General features: G+C 35.6%; 1 protein-coding gene across 1 annotated transcript; it reads left to right on the plus strand.

The window, feature by feature from the left end:
* The first annotated feature begins 5354 nt into the window (after positions 1-5354).
* On the plus strand, positions 5355-21365 carry il12rb2 (interleukin 12 receptor, beta 2a). The gene is made up of 16 exons (XM_051113170.1): positions 5355-5485; positions 5766-5875; positions 6962-7210; positions 7605-7719; positions 7845-8017; positions 8733-8866; positions 10563-10704; positions 11604-11689; positions 12063-12261; positions 12412-12573; positions 12695-12793; positions 14410-14565; positions 15660-15797; positions 16576-16675; positions 16764-16848; positions 19915-21365. Exons 2-16 carry the CDS (start codon positions 5806-5808, stop codon positions 20278-20280), a joined length of 2274 nt encoding a protein of 757 aa, XP_050969127.1. The 5' UTR covers positions 5355-5485; positions 5766-5805; the 3' UTR covers positions 20281-21365.
* Positions 21366-24697: the final 3332 nt, after the last annotated feature.

Below are 24697 nucleotides of genomic sequence, written 5' to 3' on the forward strand. Positions count from 1 at the left end.
AAAACAGATTCACATAGAAAGCAGTTATTTTAAATAGTAAAAATATTTCACAATATTACTGAGTTTGCTATATTTTGGATCAAATAAATGCAGGCTTGGTGAGCAGGAGAGTTTTTCAAAAACATTAAAAAATCATATACGTGTGTGTGCGTTTAACATTCCACTCATGCTCACGAAGGACTTCCTGAATGTGTGCTGCCCCTCTAAATATAGATTTCAGGAGAAAAAGTAAGCATGATATTTTAAAGGAACTAATACATTTCTTGTAACACAACTGCAGGTGTTTCAAAGCTCAGTGAACAGGAACCACACCTTTATATTTCAGTGCTAGTTTACAGGAATGGTGGTAACTTTTGAGTGTTTATACATTGTAGAGGTAAACACAAATCACTTTACGAATCGCTTTATAAATGTTTAACCAATGCATGAAATCTGATGTACATACATTCTTGCAGTGCATGGGACTATAACTGCTTATTATCTTTGACACAGTCAGATGGTGGATAGAACATTTTAAAAACCTGCAATGCTGCGTTTGACATGTTTGACCTTGTTAACCTGACATGTTATTTATGCCATTATGCAGTGAGTTTCAAGAGGTTCATTTGGTTCTCAGTTACACACCATCCTGCAGAGACACCTGCACCGCAAAGTTGTTTTTAAAACTTCCTGAGAAAGTTCTCATGTCGCCCTTAAGAATACAGTTCGACATCTCACACGTGAGGAGACATCATCCACTCATTCGTAGCACTACTCTGCACAAATATTCCAATCTATTATTGTGGTACTGAATTACATCTTTCGAGATGATGTGTGGGAACTTTAAGGGTGGGTGGGCAGTCTGACCTTGCAAAAGCACCTATTTAGTCCCTTTATGATTATGCATGTAATGTAAAATAATGCAGTGCTGCCATTGCACTTGAAAGCAGATCAAATTCTTTAGATCAGAGAAAACATCCAATATCTTATACAAGGCTGAGAAAGGTTTTTTTAGACTTTGGGAAGACGTGCAATTCTGTCATTAACTACTTGACCTCATGGCATTCCAATTGCTACGAGAATACTTTTTGTGCGCAAAGAAAACTAAAATAATGACTTTATTTAACAATTCTTCTTTAAATCACATATTCCGTCATTATCAAGAGTACCACGATGTAGGCACACTGTAAAAAAGTTTTTACCAGTTTCAACTTAAAAACTTAAAGGAGAAGTCCACTTCCAAAACAAAGGTTCACATATGATGTACTCACCCCCTTGTCATCCAAGATGTTCATGTCTTTCTTTCTTCAGTCGTAAAGAAATTATGTTTTTTGAGGAAAACATTTCAGGATTTTTCTCCGTATAATGGACTGTTATGGTGCCCCAAGTTTGAACTTCCAAAATGCAGTTTAAATGCAGCTTCAAACGATCCCAGATGCGGTTGTAAACGATCCCAGCCGAGTAAGAAGGGTCTTATCTAGTGTTATTTTCGTAAAAATAATACAATTTATATACTTTTTCATGTCAAACGCTCGTCTTTTCTTTCTCTCCCTGAACTCTGTGTATTCTGGCTCAAGACAGTTGTCGATGAACCAGTATGTCGAAAAACTCCTATCTCATGTTCTCTCTCAACTTCAAAATCGTCCTATATCGCTGTTTTGCCTTTTTTGTTAAGGGTGTTTGATGATCTTTGCATGTTCACTTTGGGTCGGTACTTCTGCAGCGACGTAGGATGATTTTGAAATGATTTTTGAAGTTGAGGGAGAAAATACGATTGGAGTTTTTCGACATACCCTAACTGTCTTGAGTCAGAATACACTGAGTTCAGGGAGAGTAAGACAAGATGAGCGTTTGAGATTAAAAGTATTTAAATTGTATTCTTTTAATGAAAATAACCGATTGTTTCGCTAGATAACTGGGATCGGCTGGGATCGTTTGCAACTGCATTTGGGATCATTTAAAGCCGCATTTAAACTGCATTTTGGAAGTTCAAACTCTGGGCACCATAGCAGTCCATTATATGGAGAAAAATACAGAAATGTTTTCCTCAAAAAAAATAATTTCTTTACGACTGAAGAAAGAAAGACATGAACATCTTGGATGACAAGGGGGTGAGTACATCATATGTGAACCTTTGTTTTGGAAGTGGACTTCCCCATGCTATCCATGTAAGTGCTATATTTTGTCTGGGGTCACAGAGAACCCATTAACACCTTATATATCCTTATATATAACAATACCACAGTGTCGCCCACTAATGCTGTATTGGCACCCTTGGTAAATATGAGCAAAGGTGGCTATGAAAATAAATCTGCATTGTTTATCCTTTTGATCTTTCATTCAAAAAATGTCTGAAATTCTAACCTTTCACTGAAGTAAAACAATAAAAAAGTAGGAGGGAAATCGCATAATGAAATACATGTTTTTCTCTAGCTCACGTAGCCACTATTACTGGCACCCAATTATTGCAACGTTCTTTTCCCAAGATAACAGTTTGGAGTTTTCTCCTACAATGCCTGATGTGTTTGGAGAACACCTGACAAGAGATCAGAGACCATTCCTTCATCCTGAATCTCTCCAGATCCTTCAGACTCCCAGCTCCATTTTGGTGCTTCTTCTCTTCAGTCCACCACACTCATTTTCTACAGGGTTCAGGTCAGGGTTCAGGTTTTGTGCTCAGTGACGCATTTTTGTGTTGATTTTGATGTTTGTTTTGGATCATTATCTTGATGGAAGATCTAAACATGGTCCATTACAAGATTTCTAACAGAGGCAGGTTTATTTATCCGTTGGTATTTGATAGAAACCATGATGCCGTGTATCCAAGACATCCAAGACCTCCAGCAGAAAAACAGGCCCACAACATTAAAGATCCAGCAGTATATATAACTGTGGGCACCAAACCCTGTCAAAAAGCTCTGACCATAGAAGCCAGTCCCATTTGAAGATCCATTCATGTCTGGCAACTGAATTTGTTGGAGTTTTTGGATGCGCCAGGAGTTTTCTTTTCTTAAAACCCATTTTAAAAACATGATGTAGGGACTGTTTGATTTTTTTTTAGGCTTTCTGACCCCAAGATTCCACTAATCTCTGCAATTCTCCAGCTGTGATCCTTGGAGAGTCTTTGGCCACTCAAACTCTCATTCTCAGTGTGCATTAGGACGATATAGACACACATCCTCTTCCTTGCAGATCTGTAACATACTTAGTGGATTGGAACTTCTTAATTATTGCCCTGATGGTGGAAATTTTCAATGCTTTAGCAGCACTTTGATTATGCAGAACATTTTTGTTGCAGTGGTTTTCAACCATTTCATTCAAAGGCTATTCTCAGTCAAATATTCTAAATATGTGACCCTGGATCACAAAACCAGTCGTAAGGGTCATTTTTTCAAAACTGAGATTTGTGCATCATATGAAAGCTAAATAAATAAGCTTTTCGTTGATGTATAGTTTTTTTAGGATAGTACAATATTTGGCCGAGATACAACTATTTAAATATCAGAAATCTGAGGGTGCAAAAAAAATCAAAATATTGAGAGAATCACCTTTAAAGTTCTTCAAATTATGTTCTTAATGTATATTACTAATCAAAAATTAAGTTTTCATACATTTACAGTAGGAATTTTACAAAATATCTTAATGGAACATGATCTTTTTAACTAATTTCCTAATGATTTTTACCATAAAAGAAAAATCAATAATTTTGACCCATACAATGTATTTTTGGCTATTGCTACAAATAAACCCCAGCGATTTAAGACTGGTTTTGTGGTCCAGGGTCACATATACTTTCTACCTACTTAAATATTTAGGAGCTTGCTTTTTAGAGCATTCTTTTAGAGCTTTACTTTAGATTTTTAGTTGTTTTAGATTATTTGCTTGCTTGTTTTCTTAATAAACAAAAAACAAAACAAACAAACAAAAAAAAAAACTTGTAATCTCTGCAATTCTCCAGCTGTGATCCTTGGAGAGTCTTTGGCCACTCAAACTCTCATTCTCAGTGTGCATTAGGACGATATAGACACACATCCTCTTCCTTGCAGATTTGTAACATACTTAGTGGATTGGAACTTCTTAATTATTGCCCTGATGGTGGAAATTTTCGATGCTTTAGCAGCACTTTGATTATGCAGAACATTTTTGTTGCAGTGGTTCTCAACCATTTCATTCAAAGGCTATTCTCAGTCAAATATTCTAAATATGTGACCCTGGATCACAAAACCAGTCGTAAGGGTCATTTTTTCAAAACTGAGATTTGTGCATCATATGAAAGCTAAATAAATAAGCTTTTCATTGATGTATAGTCTGTTAGGACAGGACAATATTTGGCCGAGATACAACTATTTAAATATCAGAAATCTGAGGGTGCAAAAAAATCAAAATATTGAGAAAATCACCTTTAAAGTTCTTCAAATAATGTTCTTAATGTATATTACTAATCAAAAATGAAGTTTTCATACATTTACAGTAGGAATTTTACAAAATATCTTAACGGAACATGATCTTTACTTAATTTCCTAATGATTTTTGCCATAAAAGAAAAATCTATAATTTTGACCCATACAATGTATTTTTGGCTATTGCTACAAATAAACCCCAGGGATTTAAGACTGGTTTTGTGGTCCAGGGTCACATATACTTTCTACCTACTTAAATATTTAGGAGCTTGCTTTTTCGAGCATTCTTTTAGAGCATTACTTTAGATTTTTAGTTGTTTTAGATTATTTGCTTGCTTGTTTTCTTAATAAAAAAAAAAAAAAAAAAAAACTTGTAATCTCTGCAATTCTCCAGCTGTGATCCTTGGAGAGTCTTTGGCCACTCAAACTCTCATTCTCAGTGTGCATTAGGACGATATAGACACACATCCTCTTCCTTGCAGATCTGTAACATACTTAGTGGATTGGAACTTCTTAATTATTGCCCTGATGGTGGACATTTTCAATGCTTTAGCAGCACTTTGATTATGCAGAACATTTTTGTTCCTATAATAATATAGGCTAATATATTGGATAAAGTATTAAACTGACCATCTAAAAACATCTCTTTAGGTTTATATTAGAATTTTTTTAAACTGACATTTTATAAATAACAATTCAACGGTTTTCTATTTTTATTCTTCTAAGTGAAATGTTTCAAAGCAAAAAATGTTCCATTGATTCAATGGTGTTAAATAATCAAGTTATAATTAATAACGTTTTCACAAACCTAAAAATACACTGCAGTAACAGTAACGAGCGTTGTTTACTGTCATCTGTACGTAATAATACAGACATGAATAAAAACATTCCTGACTAACAGTATCCTACAGTATATTGAGTGTAGAGGGTACTGATGTCATAAGTGCTCATTACTCACTCGTGTTTAAGCAAATCACACAAGGCATTGCGCGCTCTCACTTCTTCAACAGAAAAGGGAGGAGATGCGCCTGACGGCTCTACTGCCACATTAAAACCCACAATCAGCACAAATGACCAAACCGAACAGGTCTGTCCCATGGGCAGGGGTGAGTATACAGCTATGTTATATACCACCAAGTCTTGAAAAGTATTTGAAGTGTTATCTTAACCGATGAACCGTTCTGGAATTCAAGTCTCAAAACTACGCGACATTGACGCGTCGTGACAAACGCCCTACTGTTGTAATACAATACGTGTATACTGCTGAGCTACACATATTTGTCTAATGTAGAACACGTCTTAATGATAAAAGAGTGAGGTGAATTGGTCAATAAGGAAGTAAAATGGGAAGGCAACGCTTAAAATCTCATTTATGGTTATCCACAGTGGGTCTTGTGAGTTTGTGTGATCTTCAGCACTGAGCTCGATGTCTTCTGAATGTACGTGGTCGGTCCTCGTCGTCTTGTGCTTCATCTTGGCTACAGGTGCACATGGAGGTATGACATGTTTATTTTCAATTTATTCGGGCAATTTTATGAGCTAGGATTTGACTTTAATTTCGACAAACCACCTTTTCTCGTTATTTCAAGGTCTTGTAAACTTTATTATGGCGGCGACGTGAAAATACATTTTTGTTAATATTATTTAATGCTAGCTATAAATTAGGCTCAGCCAGATCATTTTCGTTTCTAGCATAGAATGTTATATTAAATAAAAAATGACATCATTTGATAATGTGGTGGAAATTATACTGTGGCTTATATTGTTGTGATGTTTGCTTATTGACTGTTGGATAATAATATTGCACAAATAAAATACATGACTAAAAGAGTCTTAAAGACCAAAACTGTCTGTAGTTTAAGAAACACCAGCACTTGAGATCTAAACATGTTTTTTAGAACAGCCTGAGAACGTGGATTTGAAATTAGACAGGCTACATTTGTTTGGAACATTTGGCTTATGCATTCAAATTTGTATTTGAATTTATCATAGTTTTAATTTAGTTAATATAAACTAGCAGTCAAAAGTTTTTGAACAGCAAGACTTTTAATGTTTTTTGATTTTTAATGTTTAAAATATTTTTTAAAGAAGTCTCTTCTGCTCACCAAGCCTGCGTTTATTTGATCCAAAATACAGTAAAAGCAGTAATATTGTGAAATATTATTATCATTTAAAATAACTGCTTTCTATTTGAATATTTATTAAAATGTAATTTATTCCTGTGATTAAAGGGGGGGGTATAGAAATTAATACTTGTATTTAACAAGGATGCTTTAAGTTTATCAAATTTTGCTGTGCTTGGATCAAATAAACGCAGAGTGAGCACTTCTTTGTAAAACATTACAAATCTTAAAAAAAAACATTTGACTGTAGTGTACAACACTTGGGGATGTAAACATTCTATTTATAGAATTATGGTGGACAAAATTAATAATTAATCATTTATAAACACTCAATGATTGACTGTTATGACTATTGGGAGTACGGAGGAATGGTTACAACTCTGTTGTAAATATACTGTGTTTCCCATGATAACATTTTTTGTTGCATACTCTTTTTATATTTATTTATACTTCTTGCAGGAACTGTGTGCACTGCAAAGTCAAGCAAAGGAGAAGAAGTCCTCTTAGGATCCAAATTCACCTTCTCCTGCAACTTTACCGAGCAATGCATCAAGCAGGCTTTTCTGAACACGACACTAATTAAACAAGAACCCTCCAATTCCCCAAAAGAGATGTCGGTGGACGTTGAGAATATAACAGATCTGAGCATCTACAGCTGCAAGTGTAAGGGGAACACAGAACCATGTGGAATTGACATCAAACCAGGATGTAAGCTTGTAAATTTCTACAACATCTCTTTATATCAGGGTTCCCAATTTTTTTTTAGTTCTGAAATGCAGTCTTTATATAACTGCATTATGTTAATCTTAAACAATTGGAAAAGTCTTGGGGGATCACTGGTCCAAAGGTGTGGTAACCCTGCGCTATATCATGCTACATTATTCAACTTTGCTAGAGATATGTCTTTTAGACATGCAAAATAAAGACACCTATTCTTTGTGACAAATTATGTGCAGAGAAAATGTGCAGCGAAGAATGCTCGTAACAAAATTAGTGGTAAAAGCTGACGAGTATGATCTGTTCCACCTTTTGGCACGGGTGGAGACTCTGAAACTTAGAAGTGAAATTTCATGCATGACAGTCATGTGCTTTTTCTTTTCAGACCCTCCAGATGTTCCACAAAATCTGACCTGCATTCAAAAAATGAAATCTGGCAATGTCAGTTGCATTTGGACAACAGGAAGAGGTACCATAATCAGCACGACCTGTAAAATACGGTTAGTAAAACAGGTCAAATCAGCTTTACAAGGAGTCTACAGATCATATGATACAGCCCAAAGCAGAGACACAATTAAAAATCTCATTAATTATGTTACTTGATATTTTCCCTATGCTTTTTCAGGGTTCACGGTGACCCGCACCCTGAATATATGAGTATTATGGATCCTAGAGGAGTTTGTCACTCCACCTTCCCTATCAAAAGCCCTATATCACAGCTTGTTGTGTCGCTCAACGTCTCTAATAGCCTGGGCTCAAAAACCTCAGGCCCCCACACCTTCATCCTCAGCAATATAGGTAAAGAATTACTCAAACTCATAATTTCAAACACCAATAGAGTGAAACCATTCAGTTGTTTAGGATAAGTTCTGCTTAATATTGATTACTGAATTGATTTATCTTAATTCTTTAAATACAAGAATAGCAGAAGTCAAAAAACGAAATCATTGCATGACAAGTAGTTTTTCTATCCACACCAAAAAGCAGAAATGTTGCATGATGCAAATCAAATCCGGCAGTACAGTGTGTGGATAAGATTTTTGTTTGCGTACTTGCAAAACACTAAAGCAGTTTTCTTAATAAACAAAACAAAACAAAACAAACGAAATAAAAACTTGTATTGAGGCCCCCTTGGGAGTTTTCTGGTTAAGAGGCACTGCACTAAAGAACGTAAAACTCAGACAAAAGCTTCTGTTTCTCATCTTTCTCAGACAAATTGTTGGTTTGTTTATGAAACAAATGATCCACACGGAAGATGTATAGCTTTTATTGCCTGTCATTTCGTCATGTTGTGCCTGCGCAAAAAGTGGTTGTGGGCTGGGGGATTCCAAAGAATAAAAATTGGGTCAATTTGTAGAATTTGTTGTTTTTACACCAACCCACCTGTTGACTAAATTAAAGACAACTACATCAAAAGATCTTATCTAAAAGAAAGATTTGGAGTGCATTTAGTTAGTGTGGACTGTAAATGATGCATTGCTTCTCTGTTTTTTGTTTGTTTGTTTCTTTACAGCAAAACCCTCAATGCCTAACATCAGTGAAGTGAGCTGCTCCTCCCGATGGTGCAACCTACACACAGACAATCATAGCATGAACTTGGTTGAAATCCAGTACAGCTCAGGAAATGGCATTTGGAACACCAACCAGGTAAAAGCTTCTGATTCTAAAATGTGGTTTAATTGTTCTACATTTTCAGTTACAATCACATTGAAGTGGTATTTGGAGTCAAAGCCACTTTTCTGTACTTGCAGACCTATCAGTCATCTATCTTGGTAAGGCTGATAAATAAAAATGCAGAGTTGCAAGTCGATTCATGATGACACAGACAAAACCCACAAAACCTCACAGATTAGTTTGGTCGTCAAACCGCAAGCCCTCCTTGATGACTCAAACCTGGAATAAGAAACGTCAAGAAAGGGGTTTTTCACCATCCTTATAGTTAGGAAACTGAACCGCTGACTGTTGCTCTTCCCACAATGAATGTCTTGATGTGCCTTTATCAATGAAATTAGTTTCAGAAACTATTCCATACAGTACAGGACAGCCAGCTTTGAAGAAATATGTTTGGAGATCCAGAGATGGTCTTGTTGATTTTAAACCTAAAGATGCTTTCCACTGGTGATGCTATGGCGTGCTTAAAGGGATAGTTCAAACGCAATTAACATTTGGCATTATTTACTCACTTTCATCTCCTTGGAACACAAACGGGGAAATTCTGAACGCCGTTTGACATCCGTGACATCAAACAGTGTGTGATTCATTCATAGATACCATGCTGTATTTGACTGTGAATGAAGATATACAAATTTATACAACAGTTCTTTCTGATCCTCGAATCTGATTGGCTGAGATGAGTGCGATATTCTAGTGATATCGGAAGTCCAACCATTTCACAGTTTGTTTTGCTTGTAGTGTTTCTCAAAGTGAGGGTCATGGCTGACGCCCACTGTTTTTGCCCAGAGTTGTAGAAGTTCTAGACTTCAAATATGCAGCTTGTTAATAAAGATTACATCTGTTTTGAAAATGTGCTTTGATGTTTTCGGAGGTGTGAGCCCCGGGGTGTCAGAGGCCATTCGATGCTCATGAACCTGCCAAGAGCACCTCACCTCAGCCAGACTTTGTGTCATTTTCCACTGGCTCTGATGTCTCTATAGTGGTTAAACATAAGATATAAATCGCTTTGGGTAAATCTAACAGGCAGTTTTTGGTCTCATTAATATATTATTTGTTCCAGAGTAAATAGTTTTGACTCAGGGGAAAATCTCATCACGTTATATTTTGTGAAACTTCAATGCTGTATATCAGAGCGCTATGCACTTTTGATTGAATTGCCTAGCAACTTTTATGTTGGCTGTTGTTGTTTATTAAATATCATTATTAAATGAATAATATTTTGTATAAATAATAGTATTTAGTATTGGGAAACAGTGTGTGTGTTCTCATGCCTACGGACGAATCACAGCCGTGCACGGCTACTTGTGTATTATTATTATTATTATTATGTATTATTATTATTGGTCATATGTATAAAGAACAGCAAACAAATTGTGCTCATTTAAACTTTTGATTCATCAAAGAATCCTGAAAAATATATCACAGTTTCCATAAAAAATATTAAGCAGCACAACTTTTTAAAACTCCATCTATTGTTGTTTTATGGAAAACAGATGCTCGCATTTTTCATATTCTCTTTTTATTTTACTAAAGGAGGAATTCCTTTAAATATAATAGAATTCCTTTAAATATAGTCTCTGTGTTCTTGACAGACATTTTAACAGAAATCCAGAGAAATCTTCTTAGTTAAGATATTACATTAACGCATTATATTATGTTGTCTCCACAGATTAATGCTAAGAGCAGATTGAACATATCCTCACTGCAGCCAGATAGTACATACACGTTCCAGATCAGGAGGAAAATAAACCAGAAAGTAGGTCTGTGGAGTGACTGGAGTCAACCAAAGAAAGCAAAAACCAAAGAAGAAGGTAAGTTACAAAATATATGTGACCCTGGACCACAAAACCAGTCATAAGTAGCACGGGTATATTTGTAGAAATGGCCAGGGTCAAAATGGTCAATTTTTCTTTTATGCCAAAAATCTTTAGTAAAGATCATGTTCCATGAAATATTCTGTAAATTTCCTAATGTAAATATATCAAAACTTAATTTTTGATTAGTGATATGCATTGCTAAGAACTTTAAAGGTGATTTTCTCAATGTTTAGATTTTTTTGCACCCTGAGATTTTATCTCTGCCAAATATGGTCTTATGATCAAATCATACATCAATGGAAGGCTTATTTGTTTATTTCAGATGATGTATAAATTTCAGTTTCAAAAAATTGACCCTTATGACTGGTTTTGTGGTCTAGGGCCCAGGGAGGATTACAAAATGACAAAATTTTGAAGGCGGTTTTCTTGTGTAGTTATTGTGAGCTGTATACCTCTTTTAAAGTCATCAGAAGGGTGAGAGGGATCAAATGAATGTAGGTAGTTCTGCATGTTCTGGAAAGAGTACTTCAGAATTATGATGGTGTTAGATAAGTTGACTGTACTGACGTAGAATAGTCACTTCTTTGTCAGCGTGCCTCAGGTGCTTGAGATAATGGGCAAAAATAGCTAAAGCAAACTTGAGCGGTGACCGATTAAATACACATTTGATCATCTGTTACTTAACCTACTTAAGACGGGATCACAGAAAAGACTTTCAAATTTCACAATCAGCAACTTGTGGTGTAACTTAGAAAAAAAAAAACTGTGGGGATTATTTTAGAGAAAAACACCCCACAGTATATTGATAATCAACATTTTACAATTTACACGCCAATTGAAAGAAAAAGAAAGTGACTGAACGGAACTGTTTTTATTCTTCTTTCTCTCTTTAGCTCCTGATAAGGCGCTTGATGTCTGGTACCTTCAAGAACCGAAACCCCCACAACCTAACAGCAAGTGTTTCCGCATATTTTGGAAGGCACGTAACACTTTACTGACCACAATTATGTTTTATTTAGCGGTGTACATGCTACGGACAGGTCGCTACACGATCCCCTCCCCCTGTACTTCACTTTTCACACAGGCCCTTAAAGGTCAAACCACCACTAGACGATGGTTTGCTTGCGTGAATTGCATCTCCCAAACACATTGTTAGTCTGAAACCAAAAGTTAGTCGACACTCAGTTTCAGTTTACAAAAACTGAGTAGGGGCTTAGGGGAAATGATGGATTTGAGAATTCTCTTTTTTAGAGTCATGTTTGTGTCATTAATGGCTGACTCTGTCACAGATTTTGGTTAGATGCATCTGCGTAATAAAGAGTGCCTTAATATTCGTGTTCATTATGTTTTAGGAACTGAATATATCAGATGCTAAGGGGAAAATTCAGAGGTATAATATAAGTGTTCGGGAGCAAACGGGAATGAATTCTTTCATCGCAGTTCCACCCAGCAGAAATCAGAGCATATGCTGTTCTAATTGTTCTGTGTCAGTGTCCGCAAGTAACTCAGATGGCCATTCTCCTGTCAAATTTATTCCGCTGCATGTTCCAGGTAAGCCTGTGTTTTTTTGTTTTTTTTTTAACAAAGGTGCTGTGTTAGCAATCCTAAGCCAAACAACTGGTTCAGACCCATTTTAAAATAATAAAAGTCAATGCATGTGGTTAAAATAGCAAAGTTAAGCCATGCTTTTTGCATTCACAGGTCTGGTTTCAGTTTCCCTGTCATACCAGCCATTGAATAGTCATAGCATTGCCCTCTCCTGGACCAAGTTTGCCACTGAGTATGTGGTGCATTGGTATCCGGTTGAAAACATAGAGGGAATTCAGTGGATTAAAGTGGTGGATGCCAAAGTTCACATTACAGGCAGGTTTGATTGGATGGTTTGAGTTAAAACCAGACAAAATTAGTTGCTTGGTTTCCAGACTGTCATAAAAGTAGTATCTCTCTCTCTCTTCTTGTACCTTTTATTCTGTTGTCTGTTCAGGTCTACAGCCTCAAGAATGCTATCAGGGTGCAGTCACTGCTCTGCGACAATCTCGTCCCAAAATGGTATCCATTACAGGCTTTGCCACAAGGCAATCAGGTTAGTTCTGCGTAAATCTTCATTGAAGTAGGTTAAATCAGTATATATACATTTGAGGTCAAAAGTTTACATACACCTTGCAGAATCTGCAAAATGTTAATTATTTTTCGAAAAAATAAGAGGGATCATACAAAATGCATGTTATTTTTGATTTAGTACTGATCTGAATAAAAAAATTTACATAAAAGATGTTTACATATAGTCCACAAGAGAAAACAATATTCAAAATTTGACATACGCTTGATACTTAATACTGTGTTGTTACCTGAATGATCCACTGTGTTTTGTTTTGTTTAGTGGTAATTGTTCATGAGGTTCTTGTTTGTCCTGAACAGTTAAAACTCCCCGCAGTTCTCCAAAAAAGTTCCTTCACATCCCACAAATTCTTTGGTTTTTCAGCATTTTTGTGTTTTTGAACCCTTTTCAACAATGAATGTATGATTTTGAGATCCATCTTTTCACAATGATGACAACTGAGGGACTCATATGCAACTATTGCAGAAGGTTCAAACAGTTACTGACGCTCCAGAAAGAAAAAACAATGCACTGGGGGGTGAAAACTTTCTGATTGGTTTAATTTAATTTATTTTGTGTTTTGAGAAACATAAGTATCTTCTGTAGTTTCTGAAGGGCAGTACTAAATGAGAAAATATGGCAACATAAGAAAAATGTACACATCTTTATTCTGTTCAAAAGTTTACACCCCTGGCTCTTAATGCATCATTTTTCCTTCTGAAGCATCAGTGAGCATTTGAACGTTTTTTAATAGTTGCATATTAGTCACTCAGTTGTCCTCAGTGTGAAAAGACAGATCTCAAAATCATACAGTAATTGTTGGAAAGGGTTCAAATACATAAAAATGCTAAAAACCCAAAGAATTTGTGGGACCTGAACAGTGGGCAGTTCAACTGTTCAGGACAAACAAGAGACTCATGAACAACTATCACTAAAAAAAAAAAGAAGAAAAGGTACAGAGTATTAAGAATCAAGAGTATATAAACTTTTGAACGGGTCTTTTTTATAAATTCAACTATTTTTTTTAATGTGAAATATGTTATTCAGGTTAGTACTAAATAAAAAAAACAACATGCATTTTGTATGATTTTGTATGAACATTTTGCAGATTCTGCAAGGTGTATGTAAACTTTTGACCTCAGCTCTGCATATATGCACACTACCATTCAAAGGTTTGCAGTGAGTAAAATGTGTTTCTTTATTTATTTTCAGCTAGGTATATTTGAAATTTTTGATGCAGCAATGAATCTTGAGAAAAATAATGGTTACCACAAAAATATTAAACAGCTGTATAATGATAATGATAATAATTAGAAGTGTTTCCTGAGCACCAAATCAGCATATTAGAAGGATTTCTGAAGGATCATGTGACACTGAAGACTGATGTAATGGCTACTGAAAATTAAGCTTTTTTTCCATCACAGGAATAAATTACATTTTAAAATATATTAAAATAGAAAAGAGAAATATGCATAGAAATGTATCAGAAATATTACTATTATTTTACTTTATTTTTAATAAAATAAATGTAGCCCTGGTGAGAACATTAATAAAAATGCATGACACTACCTATCGTAATCACGGTATCTTGGAATTCACAGTCCCAGAACAGGGTCCAGTTCCTCAGCTTGGCTGGAAGACGAGCGAGAGCATGAACGTGACATGGTCCAAAATCCCTCCCAAGAAAAGAAGAGGCTGTTTGAAAAAATACACTGTTTACTTGATGGACAAGTTGAAGGGAGATATTCACAATTTCAGTAAGGCTTATTTTAAGGCAGTTAAACAAGCATTAAAGGAGAACTCCACTTCCAAAACAAAGATTCACATATAATGTACTCACCCACTGTCATCCAAGATGTTCATGTCTTTCTTTCTTCAGTTGTAAAGAAATTATGTTTTTTGAGGAAAACATTTCAGGATTTTCTTCATATAATGGACTGCTATGGTGCCCCGAGTTTGAACTTCCAAAATGCAGTTTAAATGCCACTTCAGACGATCCCAATGCGGTTGTAAAGGATCCCAGCCGAGGAAGAAGGGTCTTTTCTAGCGAAACGAGGGTTATTTTCATAAAGAAAAAAAAAAAACAATTTAAATATTTTTATTCTCAAACGCTCGTCCTGCCTTGCTCTCGTTGAACTCTGTGTATTATGGCTCAAGACAGTTAGGGTATGTCGAAAAACTCCAATAGTATTTTCTCCCTCAACTTCAAAAATCATTTCAAAATCATCCTACATCTCTGCAGAAGTTCCGACACAGTCTTTGCAAAGTGAACATGCAAAGAAGATCAAACACCCTTAACAAAAAAGGTAAAACAGCAACAACGATTTTGAAGTTGAGGGAGAACATGAGATGAGTTTTTCCCAGAACAAAAACAGTTTAGGCAGAGTGAGACAAGATCAGCGTTCGACATTAAGAAGTAAATAAATTGTACTATTTTTTATGAAAATAACTGATTGTTACGCTAGATAAGACCCTTCTTTCTCAGGCTGGGATTGTTTACAACCGCATTTGGGATCGTTTGAAGCCGCAATTAAACTGCATTCTGGAAGAAAATGCTGAAATTTTTTCCTCAAAAAACATAATTTCTTCACGACTGAAGAAAGAAAGACATGAACATCTTGGATGACAATGGGGTAAGTACATTATATGTGAATCTTTGTTTTGAAAGTGGACTTCTCCTTTAATTGGTGGATACATGTTTACACTGATACAGTATTTACTTTTGGCTCCCAAGATTTCTTTTATTAAGCAAACACAGAACAGACTGCTACTTGCTTGGGGTGTTTATCAATTATTATAGTTAAACTGTGATATTAAAGTTTTCTAATGTGGTGCTACACTTTGGCTGCAGGTGTAGACCATCCAGAGACACAGTATGTCATCAGTGGACTGTCACCAGGACAGTGTTACAATCTATGGGTCACTGCCTGGACTGATGCTGGGGAGGGACCCAGAGGAAGTGATCTCCCATTCTGCACACCATCAGACTGTATGTATTCATGTAAAACACTTATACTAAAACACTTATGTATAACACTAAATACAGTCTTAGTATGTTAGGGCTGCACAATTAATCAAATTTCTAATCGTGATTACAATTACAGATGCCACAATTATGTAATCGTTCAAAGGCACAATTACAAAAAAAACAATTTCCACTTACATTATTATGCTTTCTTGATGAAGATGTGTGTGTGTGTACTTGTTTTTGCTACATTGTGGGGACCAAATGTCCCCACAAGGATAGTAAAACCTGAAATTTTTGACATTGTGGGGACCAGCCTGCGGTCCCCACAATATTAAAAAATTATTAAAAATAGTAAATGATGTTTATCCGAAAGTGTAACGATGCAAACATGTTTTCTGTGTGCTAGGTTTAGGGTTAGGGTTGGGTTAGGGGATAGACAATATCGTTTGGTCAGTATAAAATCTATGGAAGTCTATGGAAAGTCCCCACAATTCACAAAAACAAACCTGTGTGTGTGTGTGTGTAAGAGAGAGAGGGGGGGGGGTATTTTTCCTACAAGTTTTTTCCTCATTGTTTTATTTTTTTAATTTTATTTTTTTTTAATATTTAAAGAAGAAACTTTATATAAAAATGTGGAATACAGTTGCTTTAAACAATGATATAAAACTATTCAAAATATCATTAAATGTAAATTGTGATCATTATAATTAATAATCGCAATTACAATTTCAAGGGAATCATCGACAATTATGATTTTTGTCATTATCGTGCAGCCCTAACCTATGTCGTCCTCTTTCAGCTGAGAGAATGCTGTCCCTTGTCATTCTGGCTGGTGGAGCAGTACTTTTGGGCTGTCTAATCCTCCTGTGCCTCTGTCAGTTCACCTCTGTCCAGAAAAGGTTAGAATCAGCAGAATGCTTTAAATTCTACAGAAAAAAGGCCTGTTTTTGTGATTTAAAACACTACCATGTCTGTTCTGCTTGATAGGTTCTTATGGTGTTGCCAGTGTCTACTGCCTATTATTCCAGATCCAGCAAACAGCAAATGTGCAAAGACGTACACTGATGACCAGGTAAATGTATGGAATTGCCCACACACACTGTGTTTCAGGGATGCAATTCTTTCATATTAATCCAGAATTAATTTTGGCCTAAAATCATGACCCACGTGAATCATGCAGATTAGTAATAAAAATGATGCATACATGCAAATGCATGATGACTGAAATTGTGAAATGGCCTTAAGTAATTAACTAAAACTGTGAAGAGGTTATTTTTTCTAACACATCATAGATGGAATGGTTCTAAGAGCGCTGTACGAGTTTGCAGCGCCATCTGCAGGACAGTTAAATGGTTTCAAATGGTTCAAAGCCCAAATGCAAGTGTTGAAAGGTGTTACTTTTTTTTGAATGGTGGTGAGAATTTGAGATTGCTTTATCGTGCTACATGTCTGTTGTAACAGTACTGTGTTTTCAGTTTCAATTCACTGAAAATGCTAGCTGTGTTAGAGTCAAAATCTGCATTTTGGAACTTTATTTTTAATAAATAAATCCAGCCTTGGTGAGCAGAAGAGATTTATTTCAAAATCATTAATAAGTGGCAAATGCGAGAAAAAAAAATGGTGTTGGCGTGTATATGTAACAGTGTCAGTCGCCAGTTGGCGGGTAAAACTTTTAAGAAATATAACAATGCAATGTGTTGAAAAAACAACAGCCAGGTCAGATAAGGTCAGAGCAGTGTGATAACCAGCTTGTCCCTAGACACAGTACTAGTAACTTTTAACTGAGAAGATATTGCTGCTTCATTTCAGAAGATTAACTTCTCCATTCTTTATTCTGCATTAACCCGAGAGTGTGGCAACACGCTGCCTAAACGGTGCAGTGAAGTATACTTTGAAAGGCTGCGTGTTCGGCTGTACGCATACACTGAGCCGCTTCAGACAGCACACCAGTAGCGCTTCAACGGACGAAAACACACAGTTACATCAAAATACACAGTTTTGCCGAGTTACATCATAAACATATTCTTAAATGAGTTATAAAGTATTAAATGAGCGTAAAGAGTTTGGAGAAAATCGGATATGTGCCAGATCCACGTCATGCGCATCAGGTTTTAAAGAGACCACGCTGCTTTTAAAGTGAAACCTAACATGCTGTCTGTCATTGGTGTAAATCAAAGAACAAAAGACGAAAAGAGAAATCATCACTCGACTGCTCTAGTCGCTGATTAACTTTGAAGCTTGAATAAAGATTAATCTGTACAGTTTATGCATATACAATTTATAGTTTGTCAATATTGTTTTAGAATCACTTAAATTAAAAGTTGTTATATATTTCCTGAAAACCTTAAAAATAAGAAATAATAGCTTTTAATTATACTGTAATGTTGAATGGCTATCATTAATAGGTAAAATTGAGGGAAAAATGCATAGAGACACCAGAGTCAGGACAAATTAAAAACATTGTAAATATGTTTAGTCATTGTAGTAGTAAAAACTGCATGTTTTTGCAAAAAGAGTTTGATGGCCAGTAAAAAAAAAATTTTTGGCTGGTAAATTTTATCACGTCACCAGCCGTTGGCAGGTGTGGCAAAAAGTTAGTTTTAGGTTTTGGAACTTTTGATACATACTTGAATAATAATAATTCTATTAGTACTATACTATACTATTATATTATATTTTATCATAATTATTTATAGGACAACAGTATGTATTATTACAATATAAGAGATGTAGTTTAATGTGATAAAATATTAATTTTTTTAATATAAAGTGTCATGGGCATGACTTAGGGGATGGTCAGATTTTCCTGTTTTTATCTCTAGCTGATCACATGCTTGGTATTTTCAAAACAAATAGGCCACCTAACTGCATTTATGAGCATCATAGACAGGCTTTAGCATCTGGGTGAAGGGGATAGTTCACCAAAAATGAAATATCATGAAAATGATATCATCATTTACTCATCCAGTAAGACTTTCTTCTGTGAAACATGAGGAATGCAGAAAAATGAAAATCATCCCCTCAAACTGCAGCTTAATAATCTAATTTACATGTATTTAGCAATTCTAGTGCTTCAGTTTGATTGACTGGGCGTCAGCTGCATAAACTTCCTAGACTAGTCTTACAAGTTGGTAAGACTGATTACCCCTTAGCTAATTGCTAGTTGGTAAAATTCAATTTAAGACATATTTTTAAGGGTTGGTCACACTAGACTACATTACATTTCTTCAGACACTTTTTTGAAAACGTAAATTTAACATAACAAATAGTTATAAATCCAAACAAAACTGCAGCTTTAACGCTTGTTCTTTTAAGAGCTCTTGCTATGATGTATCGATATTCTATTGGTCACACATGATTCCAAATTGCAGGTCAGAGATCACCTAACCTGTACTTTGAAGTGCTTTGAAATGCAAAACCTCTTGGCATGAGCTTGTGTTTCCAGTCTCTGGTATTCTCTTACATACAAATGGAAGTGAATGGAATGAGAGATTTTGTGTGACCAACCCAAATGTTTAACTTAATGGCTTTGTTTTTGCAACTGGCCCCTGATATAAAGTACAATATTAACTTTTCATTCTTTGTATTCTTTGGTGGGAATTTTTTAGTGGATTTTTCTTCAGGTTACATCACTATATTTACGTGCATTGACTTACATTGTGAGTGAGCTATTGAATCATAGGGATAGTTTACACAAAAATGAAAATTACCCCATGACTTACTCACCCTCAAAGCATCCTAGGTGTATATGACTTTCTTCTTTCAGACAAATACACCTAGGAGGCCTTGAGGGTGAGTAAATCCATTTTGTTGTAACTGTCTTCAAAACAGCAACGTTTGTATTTTGTAACCAAAATGTAAGTTACCCAATATTAACATGTTTATTGAACTGTTGTATAAAAGCAATACAGAAAAATTTGCTTTAGAATGTCAAGTAGAATGTGTCTTTTATATGCAAGTGCATTTTTTTGTGTTCCACAGAACAAAGAAACCATATGGGTTTGGAATGACATGACATTATTTCAAATTCGCCCAAACCTATTGCACTATTCTAATTTTGTTTAAAAATTTAATTGGATTTATGCAATTATAAATGCAATTCCTTAACCAACACACACCTGTTTCCCTTCCCACACAGAGTGAAATTAAATTCTACCTAGACCAATGTGACTCCAGCGTGAATGAGGAGCCCGATAACGTGGAGGTGGAGGAAGTTTCCTATCCCCCCATCTGCGCCTACATCAAAAGTTTCTCTCAGGAGTCCAGCTCCTCTGACGCCACCCAGATCACCAGGATCACAGACATCACAGAGGACTACATTTCCACTCATGGTGCAATAAGTGGAGGAGAAGAGGAAGATGAAGAAGAAGAGACGGGTTTGGACGAATTTGAATTCTTCCCAAGCACTCACAGCCCTTTCCTGGAGCCCCTGGTTTTAAGTGGAGGGAAACTGACGCTAGATGTAGTGAAAATAGACTGCAGCGAATTTCTGGATTGCACGTGATTTCAAGAAGCATTAAAATTTGACTTGACTGAGTGTGACTGTACTATGGATGCTGAAAAATGACCATGGACATCCTAAAAGTACTTTGTCACTTAGAAGGACAAACATTTTCAAACATTTCTGAATCCCAGCCATACCTGGGCACCTGTTTGTATCTGTCTGTTGTTGATTGGATGAAAGCAGATCTGAATGCGAGCTTGCAGTTGATTTTAAGTAAAGGGTTGGTTTAAGCGGACCAAATGTTTGGAGACGTCGAGGATAGAAGTCTGATGCTTCACCAGAAGATAGAAATATATTTTAATAAAAAAATTAAGGTAAAAAAAAAAAAAAACAAGAACAATGTACGGATGAACGTTCACAATGAGATAAATAACATGTACATAGAAAATAGCTGAATTTTAATTTCATGCCAACTCTAAAAAGCTTAAATAGTGCCAGAAGGTTTAAACAAAAACAAGGTTGGTTTTTCAGGCATGCCTCAGCTACTAACAGACTGATAACAACCCATCAAGAGGACGGATACTTAAAGGGATAGTTCACCCAAAAATGAAAATTCTGTTATTATCCTCTCTTATGTACATCCTTACTACTTTTCTTGGCCTTGAATGTGTTAGTTGCATTTCTGCCTATGCAGGGTCAGAAAGCTCTTTAATTTCATCAAAAATATCTTAATTTGTGTTTCGAAGACGAATGAAGGTCTTATGGGTTTGGAACGACATAAGGGTGAGTAATTAGTAACAGAATTTTCAGGTTTGGGTGAATTATATCTTTAACGAATGTAACTTGAAAAGACCATATTCTACGGACTTTGGTTCTTTCTACTAAAACACTCAGCAGCTGTCCAACACTAACACTGTAACTTTTCAACTTTCACAATACAATCAAGATAAAATTGCACAATTTTCAATATCAAGGCAGACTCAGGACTCATATCTACTCTAATGCATGATGTTTGACACAAATACATTCATCACATCAGTTTTTCATCAGCTCAGCTGAATACTGTCCTAACGTGAAGTGTTTATTTGCATGTAAACCTTAGTTTAAGTGTTGAGGAAAAAATAAAATATATTCTCTTTTTTGCATATTTGTGTGGTTGACTGTCACTACAACTTAAATAGTAAATTAGTCTGTGGAAAGAAGTCAACACATGAATTTGGTCTATAAATTGACATTTTACCGGTCAGCCATAAAGAGTTGTTTCTGTGTATTGCACAAACTAAACCTCAATAAAAAACTAGATTTCAACATCTTCTAAAGGAAATGTGAATGCCCCACAACAGCACACAGAAATGCTGCCAAATGCTTTTGCAAAACAGACAGCAGTATAGGTATACTGTATATTACGCTGCTTTTTCTCTCCCAGCTGTTTACCTTCACAGACACAACCAACTGGTTTTGTAACTCGTGTGTTTTTAACATAAACTTGCGTGTATTTGACAGTTTAAGCACAAGAACGGGTTTTTGATCAGTTACCCAGATGCTTGGCCATATTGGAGATAATCGAATGTAAACATCATTGCATAATAAATGTACTACTGAATATGTTGTTCTGCTAATTTATGTTGTCTAAACCATGGACAAAACGTGTGGAAGCTGCTAAATCATGTAAAGGAGGACTTTGTAAGCAGGGCACAGTATTTTGACAAACTAAAGTTAATAAGTTGTAAAGATACATACCACAGATATTAATAATAAGTAAGATATTACCCTAATATTTCACCTACCTGACCGGAAATTATAAGAACAAACACGAATGTTGTCAAGATTCTTGCCCTGGAAATCCTGATTCAATTTGACCAAACCACAAACACCTTTTGTTCCTCAGTTTTTTGCACTCTTCTCCTTGATTTGTTATAACTTATGTTATAACTATAGTAACTCAGTCTAAATGTTAGACTTAGTACAGCTAAAAATAATAATAATAACTGACCATTTTCAGCAGCAATAAACAGCAAAACATTTGAGTTTCGTTTGGTCCAGTGGCACTGTTTATGTTCAGTACCGCTAATATGGCCGACTGATAACACGTCGTGAGAACACTAGATAAAACCACATTATATGTAGATCAGTGGATAAAACTTAAAGAAAAGTTTAGTATTCACATGCCATGTGATGCTTTGCATTTCCAGTCTCCAGCGTTTCTAGTTAAACCTATTTAAAAAATTTTAACACACATGGCTACATAGCACCATCACTTTGCAATGTCGAAATGACCGTCATTTGTCAGTGCATCACTCCTCAAAGTTTAATGAGTGTGTAGATGACATGACACTGCCGACGTTAGCTACATTAAAAACAGGTGGAGACCGGAAGCGAACAGCATCCAATCGGAAGTTAGAATTCATACTGGCGGCGCTCATCATTTAAGGTCAGAAAGGTCAGAAGTTCAAACTGACATGGCTTTAAATCATGATAATGATAGACATGATAATCATGATAATAAAAACCAAACAGATGTTGTTGTTTTTTTTTGGCCAAGTATCTGAGGAACCAACTGTAAGGTAGCCCTGTTCTGTAGAAGGTAGTGATGGGTCGTTCTTGAACGATTCGTTCATTTTGAACAAATCTTTAATGTGACTCGGGGAGTGATTCGTTCAGTCGTGCAGGCGCAACATCCTATTAGGTTCTGTGCTGGAATTAGTTCATGGAATTAGAGACATGCATGTAAACAGCGTTTCTGCTTCCACTCAAAACAGGCATTTTCGAAATATTATAATAAATGATATTCTGAGCTGAAACTTCACAGATACATTCTGGGGACACCTGAGACTTATATTACATCTTGTAAAAAGGGACATAATATGTGCCCTTTATTGGTTATTTCAGCATTTACTAATGCATTATTGAAATGCACTGTTGAAGTTGTTTATTACCATTAGTTAATGCATTGTGCACTACCAAGAATAAATAACGATCGACTATATTTTTATGAACTAACATTAATAAATAGTGCAAAAAATGTATTGTTCATTCATGTTAGTTAGTACATTAACTAATGTTAAATGACACCTTAACGTAAAGTGTTATCCTCATACAATACTCCCAATTTGTTAACATGACCACTGAATAATATTTCAACAGCATTAATGTTAATTTCAAAATGTAACATTTTTAAAATCTAAACTTAAAGGAGAACTCCACTTTCAGAACAATTCACGAATAATTAACTCACCCCCTTGTTAAAATATGTTTTTTGAGGAAAACATTTCAGGATTTTTCACCATATAATGGACTTCATTGGTGCCCCGATTTTGAACTTCCAAAATGTAGTTTAAATGCAGCTTCAACTGGCTCTAAACGATCCCAGCCAAGGAAGAAGAGTCTTAACTAGTGAAACAATCTCTCATTTTTTTTGGAAAATAATTTTTTTTTATACTTTTTAAGCACAAACGTTTTTGTAGCACAGGCTCTGGGATGCATGTTCACAATGCTACGTATTGAATCACGTAGAAAGGTCATACGGAACGTAGGCGGAACTACAGAGCCAGTGTTTACAACGCGAATGTACAAAGACTAAGAAAGTGCAAGTAAGTTTGTAAACGTTGTTTATAAACAAAAAGGTACAACAATGTCCTCCTCTCAAGCTGTAGGAGAAAATAAGATGGAGTTTTTCCACCATACACAGTACACAGAGGATGAACTTACATGTGATTCGTAGAAGTGATGGGAAGTTCGGATCATTTTACCAACTCGGACCTTTGAGTCTTGTTCAGCAAAATGAACAAATCTTTTTGTCATTTCATTAGTTTTAGCAAAATATAATTAAAATGTTACATGTTACTTCCCTAACACATCTACTGCTTACACAAACGTTGATCACACTACAAACAGGACAAAACTATAATGTAATAAGATGAACGAATGACTCGAATAACCCGAAGACTCGAAACAGGTGAACTAATTCCAGTACAGAACCTAATAGAATGTTGCGCATGCGCAACTGAACGAATCACTCGTCGAGACGACTCGTTCTTCCTGAGTCACATTAAAGATTCGTTCAAAATGAAAGAAACGTTCAAGAACGACCCATTACCAATTCGTAGCATCATGGACGTGCATCCCAGAGCCTGTGCTACACAAGCTTTTGTGCTTAAAAAGTATACAAATTTTTATTTTTCGACAAAAATGACCGATCGTTTCACTAGATAAGACCCTTCTTCCTCGGCTGGGATCGTTTAGAGCCTTTTGAAGCTGCATTTAAACTACATTTTGGAAGTTCAAAATTGGGGGAACCAATTAAGTCCACTGTATGGAGAAAAATCCTGAAATGCTTTCCTCAAAAACCATAAATTCTTTACGACTTAAGACAGAAAGACATGAACATCTTGGATGACTAGGGGGTAAATTATTTGTAAATTGTTGTTCTGGAAGTGGAGTTCTCCTTTAAATGTTTACATTAACGCACCATGTACTA

Source organism: Labeo rohita, chromosome 6, assembly GCF_022985175.1.
Source record: "Labeo rohita strain BAU-BD-2019 chromosome 6, IGBB_LRoh.1.0, whole genome shotgun sequence".
Lineage (NCBI taxonomy): Eukaryota > Metazoa > Chordata > Actinopteri > Cypriniformes > Cyprinidae > Labeo > Labeo rohita.